The following is a 23700-nucleotide window of genomic DNA, read 5'->3' as shown; positions in this document are numbered from 1 at the left end:
TCTGCTTCTGCTCCAAAGCACCCGTCATGGGGGGAAGCAATGAAGAATCTGTCATTTGTGCATCTGTCTTACTTCCCCTTCCTTTCTAGTGACATGGAGGGGCTGGCTCCACCCCCACCCCCCAAAGCTTCCCGATGAATTTTCCCTGTGGGGTGCTCTGCAGTAGGTTCGCCAGGCATGTGGACTGTGGACTGACTATGGGGAAGGATTAGGGAGGTGAGTGGGGAGCAAGGGATAGGTTCTCTTGGTCCCTTAGCCCTGATCAAGTGGGGGACCCTTAGAAAGCATAAGTGCAACTCCCTTGTGTACAGATGAGTAAACCAAGGCTCAGGGAAGCTTGGAGACCTGCCCAAGGTCACACAGAAGGTGGTGGCGGGACTGGTGCATGGCCTGGTTGGCCTAGCTCTGCTGACCCCTTGGCCTCTGGAGGCCCTGACACTGGGCCCTGAACCAAGTGCATGCTTCACAGCCAGTCCCTTGGCTGCACTTTGCACGGTGCCACCTTTGATGCCCTTTGGTGACCTTTGTGATTTTTTAAATGAAAGAAATGTAATTATTTTCTGCAGGCCAAAGCTAGCCTCACAGGGTTTCAGGCCTATGAAGGCCCAGTCCTTCCTGGCATCCCTGCTCGTTCCCATTCACTCCGGGCTCTGGGGCCCCAGGTCACTTACAATGGCCTTTTCTCGCCGCTTCCTGGCGTGCCGGACGCTTGGCGTTCCGTCTGAACACGGCCCTCTGCTCTCACATCTGTCAGTGAACAAGCAAAGCAGAGGCACTCACTCTCTGGAGGGACCAAACGGGATTTGGGGGGGCGGAGCTGCTCCAGGAGGCAAGGGACACCTCTCTACAACTCACTCACGAGGGCGGAACTGTTAGAACCCCTCCTGCAGAGGCCCAGCTGCCCCCTCAGCAGTGACAGCCTAGCGCCGTGTGTGGGTCCGAACACCGACACATGCCTTCTGCTACCTTCTGGGACTGGATGCCTGGGAACCACCGTGTGGTTGATAGGAACCCTTCTGAACCTGGCCTTTTTAGGCTTTTAGGGGTAGAAAGGCCCTTTCGCTTCATCATCATATTTGATCTGATGGAAAAAAAAAACATTTTTGAGGACTTATGTTTTCCTATTTTCCAGATGAAAAGCCTGAGGCTCAGGTTCAGTATGAGATTTGCTGAAAGCTAGAATGTAGGGGAGCCAGAGGAAGGAGCTTTGCTGAATATAGACCCACTGCTCTCTAGTGGTTGGTGCCTGGCCCAGAAGCAACCCTTGCCATCACCGCCCCATGTCCAGTCCAGCCATCTGGCTACTCAGTCTGGATGCACAGCTTGAAGAGGCGCCTGGATGCCACATGCCTGCGCCTTCCTACCTGTCTGCATGCTGCCCTCTCCTCCAGAGGGCCAGGCTGCTGGAGTGCAGGGAGCATGGTATGTGAGGTGCGGCCGAGTCCCAGCTCTGCCACACACCGTCTGCATCCTTGTGGACACAGCGCAGAGGGGAAGAGCGGGGCTCTCAGCCTGTGCTTGTATACTGACTCTACCACCTGCCTGCTGGGTGACCTTGGGCCAAGTTACTTAAGCCCTCTCAGCTTCAGTTCATCTGTAAAATAGGGAGATTCTATTGTATCCACCTCCTTAGCCTTTTATGAGGATCAAGTTAGAAAATGCACATAAATACTATCCCAGGAACTGCTTGATAATCACATGCTGTATATTCTATTAAACCTTTTTGAGCCTCAGCTTCCTTACCTATAAAATGGGGATAAGAAGCAGATGCATCCTCCAAGCGCACCCGTGAAGCTCAAATAGGGTAATAGAGGGGGATGTGAAGTGCAGACTTTTAAGTGCTATACAACAATGTTATCATCATCTATTTGCAATGGAGTTGGCGGTTTCTCCACTTGAAGAGCTGAGAGTGACTGGAAGGTACTGTGGGATTTGGGGTTTGTGTTGTTAAACCAGCTCAAAGTGTTTCCCGTTGACCGGTGTTTGGTAGTGGAAGCACAGGTAAAGAAATGTGGGTCCGGAGAAGACTGATGACCAGTTTACCAGACTTACCTGCCAGGCAGCTAAACAGGAACAGCGTTAACCAATTAACTTTCTCTAGAGAGCAGAAAAAGCCAGCCTGAACTTGGCCCAAAAGCAAGAAGCGAGAAAGGAGAAGCCATGGGGGTTTCTACAGAGGCTCCCAACTCTTTGCCAGCAAGCTTATGGACGCAGGCCATACCCACACACCCCCGAACCGGTCAGCGGGAGAAAGCCAGGCAGCTCCAGCTCTAGCTCTAGCCTTGGGGGCTGTATTTAAAGAGGAAGAGAACCTCAGTAGCTTCTGAACAAACGTTGCAGAAACAATGCCTAATGTGGACACCAAGTCATTTAGCTCACAGCAACCACTGGGGAAAGAACGGCCAGAAAAAGGACTCAGAGAAGATGGCTCTGACTTGTCATCCTGGCTTACTGCATAGAAGGACTTTTAGAGAAATCATTGGGGAACTCATTTTCAGTAAGATAGTCCAGGGCTTCTTAACATTAGTGTCTGGAGAATGCCCTAAAATTGAATGTCCAGTAGATGTCTACGCACATATGAACGGGAGAAGAGTCTTGCTTTAATCAGATTTTCAAACTGCTGGTATAGATATATAAAAAGAAAGCTGAATTTTTCTAAGGTATCTTTCTATTACCTAATTCTGGTGTTCAGAGTATGGCACTCTGGTGACTAGTCATCATCACCTGGGAACATGGTAGAAATGCAAATTCTCCACCCCCAACCCTAGACCTACAGAATCAGACACTCAGTGGGTGGGACCCAGCCATCTGCATGGTAACCAGCCCTCCAGGTGACTCAGCGGCACAGCTCTAGACTCAAGGCTACCATCTAGTGGTCATTCAGGTGCATCTCAGGCAGAGAGTTTCGGTCCTGCATCTATGGACGGACCTCAGGCCTTCTCCAGGAAGAGTCAGATCTTGCTGAGATGAGGAAAAGAAGCAACCTGTCTCCACTAAAATATGCCAGACCTCCATTCTTTCTGCCCAGCTCCCCGCTGACTTTTGGGCCAGCTCCCTCTGCAATCTGGTTCAGTGAGCAAAGATAAGCAAACAGGCTCATGACGCATCATCATCCCTGTGCGAAGAGCTCCCAGGGGGGCAGCTGACTGCGGAGAGTCACAGTGCGACTCAGCAACACCAAGAAATGAGAATAAACCTTACCACGGCTTTAAATCCAGGTATTTTTCAGAACACAGATTAGAATTATGCTAATCTTTTTACATGTAAGTGCCACATAGGCATTAAACTGTGTGGGTAGACATATGTTTCCACAAAAACCTATCCACTTTACAAATTTAAAGCAGAAAACGGATGAATAAAGGATAAGTTCATTTAGACACAAAGCCACGAGTGGCCAGAAAGTAGGTGTTCTTCCTTTCCTGAGGCCAGGATATTTGGGCCGCTCCCGACTGTCACTCAGCGGGCTCTGCTTACCTCCAGGGCCTATAACCAGAACACAGACCACACAAAGAAACACAGCCCTGGTGTCAAGGCTCTTCCCTCTCCTGGCCCCCTGGGAACTGGAGTCCTCAGCTGCCCATCATCCCTCCTGAGGCCACCCATCCATACCTGAAGGTCCTTTGGGTGGCTGGTGACCGGGAGCGGCAGGATGAGGAGCCGGAGCTGGAGCGGCTGCGGGAACAGAGCCGCCGACTGGCCTTGCTTGGTGGGCTCTGGTAGGGGCAGTGGTCAGAATGAGGGGGGCTGACCCCTGAGTCCTCTTCATCGTCCTCCACCTCCTCCTCCTCCTCCAGGAGGAAGCTGCTCTCACCACTGCTGCTGCTGCTGTCCTCAAAGACAGTGTCATATTCGGGGCTCTTGCAGGAGGCCAGCTCTTCATCCTCCAGGGCGGCCTCCAGGAGCCCAAAGTGCTTGGTGAGGCTGGCGCGGATCTCGTGGTCTCTCAGCAGCAGATTGTCCTTGGGAGATGCACCTGCGTCACAGCTTCTGCTTTCCTCCCTACCGGAGGCCTGCACCGCAGCCCGCAGGGCACCTTGCTGGGGCCAGTCCTCAAGGTGGACCCCAGATGGCTCCCAGGACCTCAGCACCTTCCTCTGCAGGGCACCCTCTGGCTTGAGCACCTGGCAGTAGTCATGGTCTCCAAAGGAACAGGAGAAGGGGCGCTTCTGACCAGCCTGGGAGGCTGGCTGGGCTGTGGCATGCCGCAGGTGGGACAGGAGCTCGCTTCGCTCCGGGTGCTTCTTTGGCAGCTTGTGGGCCGCCCCTGTGGCCGCCCCGAGCTGGAGGCCCTCTGGGGTGGGGAGGCTGGGAGCTATGTCCTTGCCTGGGCTGTGCTTGATGTCTGGCTTGAAGGGGTCCTCCTCTGTGGGCTTGTATGGAGGTGTGGTGGGTGGGGTGAGTCCTACCCATGCAAAAGGAGAAGCACATGAAGTAGAGACAGATCACTGAAACCCTAGTTTGGGATGGCAAAGTGTGCCCCCACTTCCCCAACCCAATGTATGGCGGGCATCGCTAATGGGTCACCATACTGCGGGATGAGCCTGGACATGGCCTGGGCTCCTCACACAGTCCATCATCAATTCCTCGGAGCCAGCATGTGATGAAATCCATTTGCCATCCATTCTGTAGCATGACAATGGTAGCTGAAGCCTCCAGGTCGTCCAGGCATTCAACAAACCCCCTCAACTCTTCTTCCCAACAGCCTCTGACGTCTCCCAGGGGAGAGAGGGAACAGGCACCACAGAAAACCTCCCACCTAGATTTGACCACCAGTGTCCTTAGTGCTCCTGAATCTGACGTTAGCCTGTATCCTCCCCCAGAAGGAATTTGCTAAAATGTCACAAATCACTTCCTCTCTGGGGCTCCCGAAGTCTACAGGATCCAGACGGAATCCCTCAGCCTGGCATTCCTCTTAGCCTTTTGCGGTTGCTCTTTGCTGACCCCCTAGTTCTGCCATGTCACGATGTCAGGTGAGCAGTGTTCTCGAGTGCACCTGAACTTTCTCTCCTCTGTGCCTACACTCAGATCGACGCTGCCGCCGAGGAGGCCTTCCCCTTGTCGCTCCAACTTCTACTCATTCTGCAAGCCCAGCTCAAGTGCCCCCTCCTCCGAGTGCCCTGCAAATCCGCCCAGGCCCCGCTCCTGCCCCCCACACCTCACCTCTGTGCTCCCAGAGCTCTTGCACCCATTTTGGAACCAGTGCACACAGAACAGTACTCGTCGCAGTGTGAGTCTGTCTCCCACACAAGACTGTGGCTCTTTCTTTTCTGACCCCAACATCAGCTCACGTGCTGGCTGTTGGCAGCTGAACAGCTGAGCCGGGCCCTGAGCCTCCTCCTTATAATGTCCTCGTTGTGTATCTCAAAACCCAGTGTGGCCTATGATGTAGTGGCAGGGAGGGCTCACTGGGGCACCCCTTACTGCCTGAGGGGCTGCTCAGTATGGGGGACTCATTGCTAGGGGTCGTGCCAGCTCCCCCATGGGCATCCCACAGCTGAGCCCCTGGCTCACCTGCCGTGCCACAGAGCTCCACCGTCAAGGTCTGCTCAAAGCTCTTCTTGCCAAAAGGAGGGTCACTGGTAGGGACAGGGAGGACAGAAAGGAAAGAGGCCAGTCAGCAGCAGGCCCCACCTCCCTGAGCACCAGGAGGGCAAGGGGAACCTGTGACAGACCCTGGTTCTGCCACCCGAGGAACTGAGGCCCGGGGAGAATTTGTTGGGGATGCCCTCCACCCCCATCCTGGCTCTTAGAGGAATTCAAAGCTGCATAGCTCTTTTAGGATACGCGGGACAGATCTACTGGAGCATGGAGACAGGGCAAGCAGACAACTTCATTTTGCAGACCGAGCACCTGAGGCCCAGTGAAGGGCGCACACCTGCCCGAAATCACGCAGCAGCATCAACTTTTCCCTGTGAAGAATAGAGCTCCTTCCCTGGGTCTGGAGAGGACGAGTTCTAAAAACAAACTCCTTTCTAAGGGAGCCCAGCTCCTGAGGGCCACACAGGACAACTGAGGGCATGGGCACGGAGCCAGGCCAGCCCCCCAACATACACCCTCAACAGGATGAGGTCTCATGGAATAACAAACCAGTAATTTCCAAAAATTTACCTTTGCGACAAGGTCAGCATGAGGCACCTGGGAGAGTCTGAAAAGAAAAAAATATATATATTAAGGTTCTTCAACATGGCATTGCTAGCCAATGTTTCCTTCTGGAGAAGACCCCAAGCACAGGTATGCGACCCGAAAACCTCTGTCATTTTTAGGGAAGGGCAGGGACAACTCAAAGCCACCTTCTTTCCCAGGGTGGGAAACAACATTAACCGCTACAGGATCAACGGGATTTTGCAGAAAAGAGAAGGGTACGAGGGCGACCCCTTCTGGCCACACAGTGTAGCACTGCCGGGTCGAGCTTGCTCCCAAGGCCAGGAGCTGTGGGCTCTGACACAGTTGGATGCAGGACTAACTAGCTGAAGGAATCACTGTGCCTCCGTTTGTGTCTTAAAATGAAGAGTATAACAGAACCTACCACACGGGTTTCCTGTGAGAGGTCGATGGGGATAATCTGTGATAGACCAGTGCCTGTCTATCACAGTAAGTACACAATAGATAAATGTTATTATCACCCCTACGATTACCATTTAAAATTCAACTTCACTGTGGAGCTGAATGTATAGAAACACCTTCTGACACATCATCACCCAGGAAGTCTTCTTCGGAGCACTTATCACAATATGTCATTGTCTTCCTTTTTTGCTTATTTTTGGATCGCCCGTCTCCCTCACTGAAACACAAGTCCCATCCAGGCAGGCATCTTACGCCTTGTTCATTAAGTGGCGCCTGGCCCATGCATAATGGAAACCTCAGAGATTTGGGGGTGATGCCTGAAGACCCGCCCAACGAGCCATCATATAGAAAGGGAAGTTGAGAGCCAGAGAGGGGAAGGGACTTGCCCAGCAGTGGGGTACGCCGTGTCCCATCCCTGCCCCCTCTCTTGCAGACCACCGACTCCGACTACCTCTGGAAGGAAGCCGTGAGCAGCTGGGGTCCTCGTCTGTGTCCCCACAGCCACTCTCACAGGGGCTCTCCAGAGCCGGGATCTGGGGTCTCTGGAGTTGCTGCTGGTCTTGGCCACTGTCCTCATCCGTAGGGCTGCCCAGCTCCCCCTCCGTGTCATAGGCCTCAGGAGCCAGGCCCAGCGAGGGCAGAGATCCTTGAGGCTCCGTGGAGACCAGCGATTCCTCGGTGAACGTCAGCCAGGGGCCCAGCTCAGGGTTCAGCCTCCTGGAACGCCGCACGGGGCACACCAGGCTCTCCAGCTTCCTCCCCAGCCTGGTCCATGGCGAGCCTCGGCCTAGCCTTTTCGGGCCCCACTCTTCCTCCTCCACCTCCTCCCCCTCCTCTTCTTTTTCTTCCTCCGCCTCGTCTTCCTCCTCTTGCTGCAGCCTGGCTGACCGGCTGACCCGTCCTTTCACCTCCAGCCTCAGTGGGCGCAGGCTGGGTCTGGGCCCAGTGCTCTTGGGCGAAGCGGCTATCCTCACCTCCTCCACTGGGGATGGGCGACCAGAGGAGGCCTGGCTGTCCTGGGGCCGGGGCCGGGGCTTGAGGGAGGCGTAGACAGGTGTGGCCAGGCGGTAGGGTTTGCTGACATCGCATAGGACGTCTTGAGCCAGAAGTTCCCTCAGGATGGAGAACTCAGCCCAGGAGGCTTTGGAAGGGTGCTGGGACCGGGCCCAGGGTCTGACCTGCTTGGAGGGGTTTCTGCAGGGCTGAGGGGCCGGCTCTGCGGCCTGGGGGGGCAGCTTCCTCTGGGGGAGGCAGTAAGTGTGCATGTAGCGAATGAGCTGTACCACCGCCTGCATGTTTTCCAGGGGAACCTGGGTACTGGGGCCTGCCGCACTCAGCACTGGGGAGTCCCGGGGAGAGGCTGGAGCTGGCTGGGGGCTCGGGCAGGCCTCACCCGGCTCCTCGTCCTCCTTGGCAGGGAGCCGGGGACTCAGTGGGGCTGGCGGCTGCAGGCCCCTATCTGGGGAGCAGGCTTTAGCCCGGAGGCAGGATGGCACGGAGACGAGGTGCTTATGCAGTTCTGTACAACTCCGGCTCTGAGACTGCATTGTGGGGGCCTTCTTTTCTTGGGTGCTGTCCACCTAGAGAGGGAAAGGGACCACAGTGAGGAGGAAGGCTCGCACTGCTCTCCCCCTCTGCCCCATCAGGCAGCCACTGGCTAGGCCTAGCATGTCTCACCTGGATTATTGAAATCACCAGGTTTCATCCACCTTACCCCCAGCTTCCAGCACAGGACCCAGCACCTGGCAGTGCTCAGGCAATGAGTGAAGGAATGAGCAGCCTCCTAACATGGACTTTGCCCCTTTCAGATTCACCGCAAAGCCTGCCCTGGCTGGCCATCCCTCTCTCCTGCACTACGGCCTTCAGTAAGAGCGCCAAAAAGTACATTAGTGGTTGCCTGGAGCAGGCGTGGGAACAGATTAACTGTAATGGAGGCACTGGGGATCTTCCCGGGATGATGGCAATGTTCTAAAACTGGGTTGTGGTCATGGCTGCACGACTCCGTAAATTCACTAAAAATCATTGACTTGTACTTCTAAAACAGGTGCCTTTTATGATATGTAAGTGGCACCTCCTTAAAGCTTTTTAAAAAAGAAAAGAAAAATTCAGTAGCTACCCAGTACCCATCAGATAAAGGGGCCGAGGCCCCTCGGCCAGGTGTTAAGGGCCTTCTGCAGTCCAGCCCTGCCGACAGCTCTCTCTAGCCTTATCTATCCCCTCTTGTCCATACGGGGCATTTCCTCCAGTGCACTTGTCTCTTTGCTGGGGTCAGATGGCTGTCAGGTGTCTCTCACATTCCTGGGGTACTTCCTAGCTTCCTAGAGGACAAAGAGCTGGCTCCCCAAAAAGCTTAGCTGCTGCCCCCTTGACAGATGGAACATGAGGGGCAGGCCTTTATTTTCGGAAAGCAGCCAGGACAAGTAGGGAGAGCGCACAGGGACAGGACCCCACCCCAAGCGGAGCCCAGGCAGGGGACAGGTTCCTACACAGAGCCACCATTGGAGAGAGATGCCATCTGATTCTGCCCTCAGGGTGTGGGATTGTAGGCAACAGTCCCTTTAGGAGTGTCCCAGGCCAAGAGCAGAAGGGCTGAGCAGAGGCTTTGAGTAACAGGAACTCCAGAAAATCACCTCTGAAACCTCTCCTTGGAAGCCTTATAAGATGGAGCCCAAGGAGGAAGTGGGACTCGCTTCACTCCTGGGTGTTTGCGATAGAGTTTTCAACTCCCCAGTGGCTCCCTGGAAATGAAATCCACACCCCTTATTGTGGTCTCCGCAACCATGAACTCTTATGTTTTGGGCTGTCACCCCATTAGAATTAGCCCCCTGAGGGCAGGCCACATCTTCCTGGTCCCCAATCTAACCCAGTGCCTAACTCCGTGCCTGGAACATGGACGTGTATGAGAACGGTCAGGGCTCTTTCTAGAATCTCAAACTGTCCTAGGTCTCAAGAAGTGCCCGGCATGCCAGCTACAAGGCTGTGTGAGGAGCAAGGAGGGGACTGGAAGTTGATCGAACTTGATATCCCTAACGAGAGCTAATGGTTGTACCTCCCAGAAGCTACCTGGGGGCCCAGGTGGGCTTGGGGGCATGTGCAAAAATACCTTGACACAAGGCCGCTGACTTTGGGACCTGAGGCCTGCCTGGCACCAGGCGGTCCCTTCCTTCTGAGTGTCAGAGCTTGATGCTGGGTAGGAGGTGGCGAGCAGGAGCTTCTGCAGCTGCGGGAGAAGCAGAGGGGAGAGGAGCTGGGGCTGAGCCGTAGCCAGGAGACATGGAGAAGCAACGTGGGTAGAGGCCTGAACCTGAGCTAGCCCCTCGGGACTGACCACACCCTGACCTGGGTCATCATAGGACCATGGGAAGAACACAAGATGGGCATTTAATGACCTAGAATACATCCCCAATATATTAAGCACAGAGAGCAGATTGTCTAACAACCCCAAACACATATAAGCATCCCAATAAAATGTACAATCCTTTTCAGAGTTAATTACCTAAGAAGAATATCTGTGACTTTGAGAAACCCAAACAGATCTTGGGTAATATCTGCCCGTTCTACTTTTAAATGTGGTGTATGTACTTTATTGGGACCCTCTGCATCTGCTTGTAACACACGCATGCACGCACACACAAAATCTGGAAGGCTGGCTACCACAATAATTCTTTGGCATAGGATTCCAGCTGATTTTCCTTTTGTTCTTTTTGCTTATTCATGTTGTTTTTAAATTCGTTTTTTTGTTTTTGTTTTTGTTTTTTTTTAAGTAGACTTCTAACTGGTGGGAAAAAATATACCACAAATACTAATGAGTAGACAATTAGAAGCAAGTCTCCTCCTGCCAAGGTCCCTTTCTCTACCCCAGAAGCAACTACTATTAACCACTTTCTTGAGACTCTGTCATGAGGTGGGGTTCGATCACACAAGAATGTACGCGTACATAGCACCTCCAGCCCCCCAGCTGTCCCTACACAAGTGGACGCACACGATACTCAAGCTTGTCTGGCTCTCCTAATTTTTCTGTAAAAACTGTGGAGACTCTTACACTTCTGCACCCAGAGAGCAGGTGCACAGCGCATCCCAGCTGCGGGAGCCGGGAGCTAAGCGCACCAAAGGCCCACCAAAGACCCTGTCACAGTCAAGGTTGAGAATAAGTTCGGAAGTATGACAGGTTTTGCTATAGCACTGAGTGCTTCCTCGGGGGACATGCGCCCCAGTCATCCCAGCGAGGAGTGCCAAAGGCTTGGGAACTGGAGAAAAGGCCATCCCACATACCTCTAGGAGCTGGAGGATTGCCCCGCCTCACCTAGACCCCAAACTAACACACACATGTGTGTGATCCTCTGACGTGGACCGGAGTGAAGGGACCTGGTCTGGCCCAGCCCAGCCCCAACTCAGCATGAGGCCTTGGGCGAGTGTTTTCTCTCTCCAGGCCTTGGCTTCTCCATTGGTGTGACAGGGGCAGGTGAATGAAATGACTGGATCTGAACCGCTTTCGACTCAGGAGTCCCTCTAAGAATACACTAGACGCACAGGTATATAGAGGTCCGTGGGCCCCTGTCAGGCCATTGGTGGACTCTGTGGGATCCGTGACTGTGAGTTAAGAACTGGGCATTTGAATAGCATCTCAGGACCTTTCTAAGACTCTATCGGTGTGCTAGGAGTCTAGAGGGTGAGTCTGTTTCCCGTGTGCCTAGCACAGTGCCTGAGACAGGTGCTCGAAAACCTGTGTGGAATGGAGGCAGTTTAAGGCACGGGAAGGAACAATCTGTGACCAGCAGGGGTCGCTCTCTGCCTCTCGGAAATTTGGTCCCTCTCCAGAGCCCCAGCAGAAATGGCACTGAGATTCCTCATTACTAATGGTCGTGCTGGACTATTACTTAGATAGCATTTATTGAGCAACTTCTATGTGCTATGCACTGTTCTAAGTGCTTTACATATAGTACCTGCTGTATTCCTCCTCACAGCCTTTGAGATAAGCACTATTTTTGACCCCACGTTACAGACCAGGAAGCTGAGTCAGGGAGAGGTCAGGGACACAAGCTGAGATTCAAACCCAGGAGGCCCGATTCCAGTTTGAAAGGAAGCAGGACCCCCATCGGCAGGAGCCACAACGTGGGACTGAACATACTCATGTGTCCAGCACACACTAGCTGCTGGGGGTACTTAAAGGCAGCAGAAAAGAAGGAAAGACATTCTGGACCAGGAGGCAGAACACCTGGGCTCTAGCCTCTGCTGTGCGACCACGGAAGAGGCCCTCCCCACTCTGGGTGTCTGTTATCACATCGCTGGGCTTGATGGTCGCTAACGGCCTTTCTAGCTCAAAACTCTCTGTGACTCAAGACTCCCCCCAGCTCTAACAGTCTCTAAGTTTCCAAATCTCGCCAGCCCCCAGGGGCCACAGCACCAAGGTGAGGAGCCTAAAACAGGTGAGTGTAGCTGGACTTCACACTCCGCGGGACACCTCAGCTTCCAATACACAAAGGGCAATGGCTTTGAGCAACCGAGGTCTAGAGCCCTCTGAGAATCTGATAAAAGCTGAGACCTTCTCCCGAGAAAGCACATCCTCATGTCCCGCATATACTTACACAGATAGCATTTAATTTTTGCTAGCGGGGGGTAAAAACTGGTCCAACCTCTTTGGAGGGCAATCTGGAAATACCTGTCTAAACTGGAAAAATCACATTACCTGTAGACACAGAATTCCATTTCTAGGAATTTACCCACTTACATGTGGCAAAGGCCTGAACCGGGACAACGACTACAGCACTGTAGCAATAAAGCAGTTGAAACAAGATAAATATCCATTAACCAAGGAATTGATTAAATAAACTATGGTATAACCTATGCAGACAACAAAACGGATGAAACAGAGCTACTTGTGCTCATCTGAAAGAGTTTCTAAGACACACAGTTCAATGAGAAAAGCGAGGTGCAGGAAGCGTATAATGTAGGCCCCCTTTGTTGTTAAAAAAGAAAAAAAAAAAAACGGTGCAAGAGGAAAGTCACATAACAGATCAGTAAGCATGGAAACCTCCGGGGAAGGAAAAATCGATTGTGAGATGGGTAAGGAGGTTTTGCTTTAACTGTCCACATTTCCTGCTTAGATTTTTATTGTGTGTGTATGTATAATCTTTAGGAAAATGTTCGCATGTGATTTTAAGGGTTTGCAACACAAGGTGAATCCACGAAATCCCAAAGGGCCTACGGAATGCGGGTGAAGCCTCCGTGGCTAGTCCAGCTGTACAGGTGGGAAGGTGAGGCCCAGGGAGGCCTCGCACATCCTATCCAGGCTGTTTGCCATGAACCCCACTCCCTACACCCACCACCCCTGAAACCAGGCACCACATCCCAGGCCACCACCATCACTTCAGCTGGAGATAGATTCTCACCAGTGAGAGCTCATCCACCTCAGGGGCCGGAGCCGGGGCCAGAGGCTCCAGGGAGGGGCTGGGGGGTGCAGACGAGGGGGCAGGCGAAACTGAGGTGCAGGATTGTGCATCTCCACCATCCAGAGCTGGGAAGGCGACCAGACCCACGTCATCTTCAGGGATGTCATCCAGGGTCTTGGTGAGTGCTGCCAGGAGGGCCTCATTCTCACTGTCAATTATCTGAAGTGAGGAGGGCAGGTGAAGCAGAGAGGGACATGGTTAGTCAATACCTTGGGCTCATCCGACTTCATGGTGGAAACGTGCTCTGCTCCACAGGCTGCACCACCATCACTGTCCTGCCAAACCCTTTCAGATGCTTCCTCCATCGGGTCCTCTCAGTATTGCTGGGGTAGCAGATGCCCGGGGAATGTGTTATCGACTCCAAGAATCCCAGAAGTTTATGAACAGGCAGCAGGTGACACTGGAAATGGCCTTGCCCTGGGAATCCCAATCTGGGCTCTGCTGTTCATCAGCATGTGACCTCGGGCACAGAGCTGCCCCCTGAGAGACACCAAGGACAGCAGCTTGATGCTGCAGCCTCCCTTGTCCAACCCCTGGGACACAGCTCTGAGGCTAGTCTTTGCCATTGGTAGCAGCATCTATGGGAGGTCCCAGCCCCCATGACTCTGGGGCCCAAGAAGACAGTGGAAAGGCTGGAAGCTTCAGGGTTCAACGATGACAATAACAATCACAACTACTAATTTCCTGCAGGTTCCCAGGACTTGCTTGCCTCATTCATCATGGAGAGTTGTATGGTAGTTGAATTTGGGCTCTGGAGCTGGGATTGAATCCCAGATCCTCTACTTATCAATGGTGGGTCCTTAGTTTTTTCATCTGTCGAATGGAATAACAACTGTACCTACTTCATAAGGTCATCGTTGAGGACTAAATGAGTTAACATATGTAAGATGCTTAGGAAATAGTGCCAGGCACATGATAAGTACTCATTACTATTACTACTACTACTACTGTGATGGTGATGGTGATGATATTGATGGTTATGATGATGGTGATGATGATGGCGATGATGATGATGGTGATGATTGCGGTAATGATGATAGAGATGATGGTGGTAGTGGTAGTGGTTGTGGCACTTTCTCCCCATCTCGTCCCTTCCTCTCTTCCCCTAACACATACATACGGAATGGCTGCTCCGTGCCTGGCATTGTCTAGGCACTGGAGAGATATCATGCCAAGGCTGATATAGCCCCTGCCCTCATGGAGTTTACACTCCAGTGTAGAAAAGAGTTAAACAGAGAAACAAACAAGATCAAAGAGTGAGAAAGACTGGAAAGAAAATAAAAGGAAGCTGTGATGGAGAAGGAGAACACGGTATGAAGATTTACAGGCTATTTTCAAGGTCAACGAAGACGGCTCTGAGCAGCTGAAACTTAAACTTAGGCTGAAAGTTGAGAAGGCACCAGCCAGGCAAAGGGTAGAGGAAAGAAGATTCCAGGCAAAGGGAAAAGCGAGTGCAAAGTCCTGGGACAAAGAATTTGGTCGATGAGAGGAACAGAAAGGCTTGGCAAATACTGTCACAGGTAAACCTCACAACAGCTGCTAAGAGGGATGTACTATTCTAACTTCCATTTTGCAAATGAGGCAACTGAGGCTCTTGGAGGTTGAGCGAGCTGTCCAGGGTCATACAACAAACCCAGATCAGGCAGGGCTTAGACCGAGCACACCATGCACAGATAAACCAAGACCCTTCCTTCTCTGGTGTCTAAGACCTATAACAAGGAGGGTCAGTGAGCACACTTCCAGCCCACTCAGACATCAGCCCACCGCCCCCACACCCCGAAGCCCAGGAGTCTAGAGATCACACTGCCTCTAGGTGAGGCAGAGAGCACCTGATTTAGTAAACCCTGGTTGCTGGGCCTGTTCTGGTGGGAAGCGCATTAGGTCACATGATGCCTCCCCCAGCACTCTTTCCCATCCCAGGTCAGGCTGTTTATCCTTTCTTCAGGAAGTTCATCTGAAATACACATCTCGTGACGGCCAAATCTGTTCCAGGCCTTGCAGCCGGAGCAGCAGCTGAGTAATTCAAAGGGACATGGGGAAAGGAGAACAAGCATGTTTGTAATTTTTGGAACAGAGCTAAGAATAAAAGAAAGGTCAAAAGAAGGTTTTGGTTGGGCCTGACCCAGGCCCCGGGGATGGAGGGAGGGCAGATCCAGGCCCACGGACTCTGGCTCAAGAATGTGATGGGGCTCACTTGACTGTCCCCCATGCTCACCCAAAGACCAGAGTCCCTGTGTCCCCAGAGCAATTTGTCTAGCCTGATGGGGAATTAAGATCTTGGAACCTGGGGCTAAAAGACCACTCTTGGGGCTGACCGCACAGGACTCTGCCCCGTAGAGTGATCTTGGACAAGTCGTTTCCCTCATCTAAGCCTCGCTGCTTTTTCTGTAATATAGGAAGCCATGATCCCTGGCTGTCTACGAGGAAGGCAAGTCTGGAAGTAGTAATGAAAGTGCTCGCGTGCCTAGCTCAGTGCCTGAAGCATGGGAGACTTTTTTGAATGGAAGAATGAATGAGCCAAACAATGAATTCTGGCCACAGGGAGACAACTGAGATTAGAGTTTCAAAGAACACATTCTAGAGGGAAGTTATTCAGAAATGAGTCATCAACACTGGATGGAATGAGAATTCCCTCTTTCACAGAGGGAACAGCCAAGGGCCCAGAGATATTACCATCGCAAATATCATCTGGATCCCTCAGGGATCACATAGTGGCCAGGGCTGTTAAACACGTGACCTAAGTGCTACCACTCCCCTTATCTCTAACCAGATGTGGCTATTCCGTCCACACCAGCATCTTTCTTAATACAGCCCTCCAGGCAACAATTGCTTATTTGCCATTCTTTTTAGGGTGGGGGGAATGAAGGTCCAGGAAAGAGACTTGTCAAGGTCACAAAACATACCAAGTCAGAGGAGGGGTCAAGGACTTATTGTGTGCCGGCGCCATGCTAAATAATAGAGACCTCAAGAAGCAGCCAACAGGTTGGTACAAACAAAATGACTAACAAAAGGCCTCCGTGCTCTCCTCAGCCCTCCCTGAGCTGCTCCAGCTTGGGGACAGCCAGGCGGGGTTGAAGGCCCTGACCCCTCTGGAAGAAAGGCCATTCCTGCCTGCAGCATTGTCCCGTCAGCGCCCTAGGATAATACATCACAGGGAGCTGTGCCACCCCTCTCCTCTTCCTGGGCCCATTAGCTCCACTCTCCCAGCTCTGCTTGGAAACGGAGTGCAAATTAATGGAGAGTTAATCAGCTGAGGAAGAGATATTAATAGACTCGGCCCCACCCCCAACCTTCCTGAGCTGAGCTCAAGCTAGAGGAAAAGGAGTCTTTAAGAAATCTGATGGAAAATGCTTCATTTGGGGCCTAGAGTGGCTTGAAGGAATGACACAGAGCAGAATATTTAGGCTACTAGGGCCGGAAGAACACTCGGAAATCCTCTGCTATCCAGGAGGACTTAACCAGGCTCTGGGAAACCCAGGAGATGTTTTCTCCATTTTTTTCCTGGGAGTTAGTCTATTTCATCAGGGTCTAAAAGGACCCTGTGAGTCTCCCCACAACAGATAGAACAGATTCAGCTACTGATTGAATCCGAGTTCCGTCCTCATTCCTAGCATGGAGAAACTTAGGCCCAACCCAGGAAGCTGCTTGCCAAGGCCACACAGCACAGTGTGACAGGACAACCAAATGCCTGCTTCCTCCAAAAATGCTTCCTAAGTGCCTGTTGTGGCCCTGGCTCTAGGACTCATGGAAGGCACTGTCCCTACCTCCCAGGAGTCGTCAACCCTGTGACAATAGCTTGCTCTCCACTCTCCCAGTCTGTTTCCATAGCAATGGTGCCATTTGATTGTTAGAATGCAACTCTGACACAAGGCAGCACAGCTCTGAGTCCCACTGATCAAATGAGGACAGTGTCCGAGCTTATGGCAGAGGGAGGATTGGAACCCTCTGCCCGAGTCCCAGTTCGAGGTTGTAGAATGGGTCATGTCTGGTCCTTGGGAGGAAAGAAAATATTACAATCAGTTCCTTCATTCAACGCATATGATTGAGTCCTTATGATACGAGAGGGGCCCAGAAACAAATAAAATGCTGTTTGTCCTCAAGGACCTCGAAGTCTAAAGGACAGATATAGACACACATACATAGAAGATGGGAGCCCAGGAGAGGACGTAACTGACCAACTAACTGCCTTAGGAGAAACCAGCATGAGAGCTGGGAATTGAAGGATGTAGTCATTTGATAAAAATGTATTAAGTCCTGAGAAAGTGCTGGGCTCTGTGGACAGACCTGGACCATAGCAACGCACAATGCTGTTACAATCCCCATGCTCACTGGGTTTACGATGGAGCGGGGGAAAAATGGGGCATTAACCACATAACCACACGCACAGAGGAGCATTGGTGTGTAACCGGTGGAGCGGGCCTAGTCTTGGGAGAGCAGGTGGGGAACACAGGCCATGGGCGGGGAGGGGCTGGGTGGGCAGGTTCTGCCACAGTCTGGACCATCTGTGAGGATTCTGCTGTCCTTGCTGGGCTGGGAGCCCTGAGCCCACACCACATTGACTTGTGCCTGAGACTATTTCATGCACATAGTAGGACCTCGGCAGGATCTTGCTAGTGGGTCTGGCCGGTGTCTGAGTAGGTGGGGACCTGTGCAGTTAGGTGAGAATGGTCTCCGCACAGCATCTGAACCCATCTTCTTCATCAGTCTCCACGACCTGAAAGCATTTTCTAGAAGTCGGCTCCCTGTGAGGGAGGGGGCAGCACAGCAGAGGTCTCTTTCCTATTGTTCGCATAAAGAATGAAGGTCACCAGATGGAGCCAGAACTAGAGCCCATCTTGCTGATCCTCACAGGGTTGGCAGAGAGGTTGTGTGGCAGTGAGAGGTATGAGTTCCTGGGTTAGAGTCTTTCACCTTTACCCTTCCTAGCTGTGTGACCTTCGGCAAGTTACTTAACCTCTCTGAGCATCACTTTCCTCACCTGTAAAATGGATCATTAATAGCCCTTTACTTATAGGTTAGAATATTCTTGGGAAAAATCTAGACTCCTTACCATGGCCCATGAGACCCTGAATGACCTGGCCCCCGCCCACCTCCCTGACTTTATCTCCTGGCACTTTCCTCTCAGCCACTACCCTCCAGCCCTTTTGTTCCCCAGCACAGCAAGTTTTCCTGCTTCCTGGCTCTGCACTTACTGCTTCTTCCGTCAGGAAAGCTCTGTCTCTGCTCTCTGATCTTCATGAGGCTCCTCCTCCTCATCCTTCAGCTGAAGCATCTCCTCCTCAGAGAGCTTTACCTGACCACCCAGTCTTTAGACCCTCTTCTCATCTCAGGTTTATTTCCTTTTATGCCCTTGTCTCAATGTCCACTATTTATGTGTTCGCTGATCTAGGGTCAATCTCCCCTCTGGACTGTCCAGTCCACTGATGAACACAGTGCCTGGCACACAGAGCTCCATAAACATTTCTAGAAGGAATGATGCAATCTTCAGGAGGACTGTCTGAGATGATGCTCACGGCACACCAGCACGGCATCTGGCAGACAGGTTGTTATTATTACTATGTTGCCAGACAGGCACAGGGAACCACACCTTCTTCCCCCAATCTTTATGGAGAAGTATATTTCAAGTAAAGAATGATGAATTTGAATGTACCCATCACCCACCTTCAACATGGCCAATCTTCTTTCATCTAGTTCCCTCCAGGCCACCAACACACCCACACATGCGACGTGCTTTATTCTAAAGCAAACCCCAGACGTCATATTTTTCCATTCTGGAGGGCTTCTTAAAGGAAATAAACGTCACCCATCACATGCCCCAGAGGCTGGGGTGCCGGGAGCAAACTGGATGAGAAGCATCCGTATGCACAGCACGCTGCCTCATTTTAGAGAAACTACAGGTTCCGATTAAAATATGGGGATATAACTGTACTTATGTCTGAGAGATTTTAAGATAATTAAATGAGTTCATATACATAAACAGGGACAGTCCTGCCACAGAGCAGGTGCTCAGTAAATGTGAGTCGTTCCCAGTATGGTGTCACCATAGTTATAAAGCCCTGGCTCGAGAGGTGGGCAGACTGGGTTTGAATCCAGCTCCCTGCTGAGTAGGTAAACTGCCCTGGCACATGACTTAACTTCTCTAAGCCTCAGCTCTTTCCTCTGTAGAATAGAGAATAATGGCGCCTGCCTCACAGGGTAGAGATGAGAATTCAGTGAGATACCATAAGGAAGGGAGGATTGGAACCCTCCCTGACCCATAGAGGGGCTGGGTTCTGACAGGGGCGCACGGAGAAAGCGGCTCTTCCCAGCTGTAACTTTCTAGGGGTGATAACACAGGCCTGGCGGAAGGGCGAGGACTGCCAAGATCAAGTACAAATCCAGTGGGAGAGACAGGTCCCAAGAGGAGTCTTCTCTGCATGAGCAAGTGCGGGAGAAGGTGGTGCAGGGCAGAACCAGGCTTTCAGGGGCAGAGAGGGGAACGGCTGAGCAGGAGGTGGTGTGCTCGAGAGGACATACCTGCAACAGCTCCGAGTCCTCGGGGCTGTACTGGCTGGGTTCGGTCTCGGAGCTCTCGGGGCACCACTGCAGCTCCCCAAAGCAAGTGGCCGAGTCGAAGTCGCTGGCGTCCAGCTGGGAGAGGTCGAGCTCTGGAAAGTCAGCGCAGAGTTGTTCCTCCCCGGACCCCACCTGAGGAGACAGGAAGGAAGGAGGCCGGTCAGGGCTAAGCTTGGCTGGACCCAAGTGGGGACCCTCTTACTCATGATGCTGCCAGCCTAGGCCTTCAGTCGCCCTTGGCCAAGGCCTGATTTTGCCAAGTGCCCGAGAAATGTAAAGGTCTGCCCTGCTCTCTTGCAATCGTTAAATCTACCAGGAGCTAAGCTAGGCCCTGGCAGTGCATCCTGCCTGCTGCTCCCTTCCCCTCTCCTCTGTACTCCTACATATCCCTCAAGGCCCTGCCCACACAGCCACCTCTTTTCCCTTACCAGAAATGTTTTGTTGAAAACTTTATTAGAACCTATAAACAGAGCTACTCCTTCACATGACTGCCCCCAGTTGAAAGGGAATTTCCAGAAGGCAACAATCCGTCGATAGTGATAACAAACAACAAAAACAGCAATAATAATGGCTGACGTTATTGAGCGATTACTGCGTTGTGGACAAACATCCATATTCCCAGGGATTTTACAGGAATATCTATAAAGTCTGAAAGTGTAAGACCACCCATTGGGAGACAATAAGTAAATAGAACTATAATCGCCTGTATCATGGAATATTATGGAGCCGTTGAAAAGAATGAGGCAGATGTCTACTCTCTTTAAGACACGTTAAATAAAAAACTAAATAGCAGAATATCAGCAGGTAGAATATTATCCCACATGTGTAAAGAGAAAAATCAGGCTACCCATTTCTCTGCATAAGATAACACACATGCAAACGCACAGGGAAAGGTCTAGAAGGCCATAAACCCACCGACAGTGGGGGGTGGGGTGGAACGGAGGCATGGAGGACTCCGGTAATGGCACCGACTGACACAGTGCCTCCGAGTGTGGTCCCACGAAGGGCAGTGAGCACCGCCTGGGAGTGTGTTAGAAATAATACAGACTCTTAGGCCTAAGCCCAGACCCCTGAATCAGAAGGCAATCACTTTCTCACCCTGGTCTCCCCAGTTTACCAGTTTCTGAAATAGCCAGAGCTGGGAGGCTGACACTGAAACGGTCCACCATCGGCCCCGGGGTCTGGCAGATATAGATCATAATCCCCACGCAGCAGCTGTGAAACCTGGGGCATGTCCCTTCACCTCTCTGTAATTCGACTGCCCCATCTGTAAAATGGGACACCACCTGCCACGTACAGTTAACATGAAACAGGGCAATGCTATAGCCTGGCTAAGGAAGTGCACAAGAAATGGTAGCTGACAGTAATGACGAATTACAAAAAATAAAAATAAAAGCATTTCAAGGCACAGAGGGGCAGAACTGCCTTAGAGAACAAAAAAGGGCCTATGTGACACTTAGGAGAAATAGGTTTGGGCCAGGCCTTTTCCTTAATTGTTCCCACTTACTAGGCTTCATAAATTATGAATAAATGTATATTATTAGCTCACTTGACACAGGAAAAAGGCTTTTATCCAAATTTAGGTCAAATGTCTTAATTGGCGTTTTGCAAGAATCCTGCATGCATGGATAGCACGAGGGTCAGCTTCTCTCAAGTGGCTGGTCCCTGGCTCTCAGGTCAGGGAGCATGATGTTCAGCGAGTCTCTGTCTCCAGGGACATCCCCGAACCTCCCCTGCCCTCCATCTGCCCAGACTTTCTCCAACCCACACATATTAAACTTCCACGAATACAGAGCACCATGTCACTCCAGGCCCCGCCAACACCCTGACCGCCCGTCACCACCACTCAACCGCCACAGCCGAAGGGACACTTTGGTGGGTTCTCAGCCACCCCCTGGAGGCTCCCTTTCCCCTCCCTGCCCAGGGGGACTGTGGGATGCAGCAGTCTCGCCTGCTCTAGGTGGATGACTGGTTTGTTTCTAGTTTTTGGCTATTACGAATACGTCTGCAATATTTGTGTTTGTCTTTGTGTGGACATATGCTTTTATTTCTCTTGGGTAAATATCCAGAAGTAGAATTGCTGGGCCATATGGTCCATGTATGTGTGACTTTATAAAAACTACAAAATTGTTCTCCAAAGTGGTTGTACCACTGTACGCACCCATCGGCCGTGTGAGAATTGCAATTGCTCCACACCTTCACCAGCACTTGGTATTGTCACTCATTTTAATTTGAGCCATGCTAGTGGGTGCATTCCAGTGTTTATTAAATGCTAGGAGCCAGGTATAGTGACATATAAGACTCAGTTCATTCCTTCACGAGCTGACGCCCTAGCGAGGGAAGGAAACGAACCAGGTGTAATGATGGAGGCTAACAGGGAGGATAATTTGTCTTAAGGGGGTTCAGGAAGAGCTTCCTAGAGGAGACGACATCTAAGTTGAGGCTTGAAGGAGGAGCCAGGTTGTGGAAGATGTGGAGAAGAACATTCCAGGCAGAGGGCCCAGCAAAGGCAAAGGCCCAAGTGTGCACAAGCCCCAGGGCGAGAGGCACTGACTGAAGGGCAGTGAGGCTGCAGCTCGGTGAGCCGGGGGGATGGGAGCAGATGCCTTCAGAGAGGCAGGTGGAGGCAGACCAGGTAGGGATGGTAAGTATAATGTGGGTGGGGCCAGCATAGAAGCAGGCAGATGGGTGAGGCCGGTGCGGCATCCAGGAGAGGGAAGGTGGAGGGATGGGTAGGCACCACCCGGATCCACCGAGAGCCTACGAAGCAGGAAGCGGGGCCCAGAGCAGAGACACAAGGGTGCTGGGCAGCTGGGCAGCTGGGGCCTCCCTGTCCAGCAAAGCTCCCGGCGATAAGCTCCGCGGGGAGCTCTTTCTGTATATTCCTGATCCCTCTCATCCCAGTATCTCACTGCAGCCATCTTTGTAGGACTTGCTCCTAAAGCTTAGAAACAACTTTATAATCAGAGTCCTAGAATCTCAGACCAGCCAGGAACCAGCAGCCCTGAGTTACTGTGGAAAATATGAGAATTAGAGGTCCCTTCAAGAACCAGATATAAGCTATGAATAGCTTTTATGCTCTTCATACGATGCCTATGGGCACAAGGAACTGACACTTAACTTCCAGGTTTAGGGATGCCACTTAAGAACACCCACCTTGGTGGGTCTACCTCCTCAACTTTGCTGATATGGAAACTGAGGCCCACAGAGGATAATGGATTTGCTCAGGGTCATCGGGTGAGTGTCCTGCCCATCAAAACCATGCCACCTCCTTTACAAACACCCATAAAATGGCCATGACTACTGTACTTATTGATTACCCATAGCAGCTCAACACACTCAAAGGGTACCCAGGCCATAAAAAATAAAGAAACCTCAGCTCCACGGCCTTGTCAATTAAGGCCGAGGCCACTCTAGCTAAAAACCTTTAAGCGCTGCATTAATAGTGATTTCTGCAGCCTCCTCCATCTTTAGAGAGGCTTTTGAAGGGGTGCCTCAGGCGACCCAGTTCTCTTTGAAAGGTCTGACTTAAGGCCTTCTTATTCTGTACTGGCCACCTTCCACGGGCCCTACCTGTGGAGCTGCGAGTTCACAGCACAGGACCAAGCTACTGCTATTAGTGAGAGCTTACTATATGCCAAGGACCACACAAGTGCCTTATGTGCATCTTCTCATCAGATTCTTAAAACAACTCTGTAGGGCAGGCGTTACTGTCTCCATGTGACTAATCGGGAAAGTCGGAGATCGAGTCACTTGTATTAGTTTGCCAGGGCTGCTGTAACAAAGCACCACAGGCTACGTGGCTTAAACAACAAAAATGCATTGCTTCACAGCAGCGGAGGCCAGAAGTCTGAGATCTAGGTATTGGCAGGGTCGGCTGCTTCTCAGGCCTCTCATGTTGGCTGGTGGATGGCCGTCTTCTCCCTCTACCGCTTCACGTGTTTTCCATCTACGCGTGCCTGTCCCTGTGTCCAAATTTCCCCTTTTGATAAGAACATCAGTCATACTGGCTTCGCGCCCACCCTAACGAGCTCGCTTTAACTCGATCATCTCTGGGTAGGACTCCACGTATGTTTTTTTGGAGGACACAATTCAACCTATAGCACCCAGGGGCCCAGAAGGGTGAAGCTGA

General features: G+C 51.8%; 1 protein-coding gene across 3 annotated transcripts in view; it reads right to left on the bottom strand.

Annotated features, from left to right (window-relative positions):
• Positions 1–23700, bottom strand: part of PPARGC1B (PPARG coactivator 1 beta) — a 99622-nt gene that overhangs the window by 12132 nt on the left and 63790 nt on the right. For 2 of the 3 annotated variants that reach the window (XM_039836517.1, XM_039836518.1), the window contains exons 2-9: positions 19530–19700; positions 12954–13172; positions 9668–9784; positions 7016–8144; positions 6109–6145; positions 5512–5576; positions 3610–4402; positions 672–747 (exon numbers count right to left, since the gene is read on the bottom strand). In XM_039836517.1, the coding sequence (XP_039692451.1) occupies positions 672–747; positions 3610–4402; positions 5512–5576; positions 6109–6145; positions 7016–8144; positions 9668–9784; positions 12954–13172; positions 19530–19700 (2607 nt within the window). The remainder of the gene's footprint in view (positions 1–671; positions 748–3609; positions 4403–5511; positions 5577–6108; positions 6146–7015; positions 8145–9667; positions 9785–12953; positions 13173–19529; positions 19701–23700) is intronic. The other variant, XR_005647315.1, reaches the window with a different exon arrangement.

Source organism: Pteropus medius, unplaced genomic scaffold (genome assembly GCF_902729225.1).
Source record: "Pteropus medius unplaced genomic scaffold, Ma_sr-lr_union100, whole genome shotgun sequence".
NCBI lineage: Eukaryota > Metazoa > Chordata > Mammalia > Chiroptera > Pteropodidae > Pteropus > Pteropus medius.
Note: the sequence above shows the minus strand (reverse complement) of the source record. Positions and strands in the feature narration are given on the sequence as shown.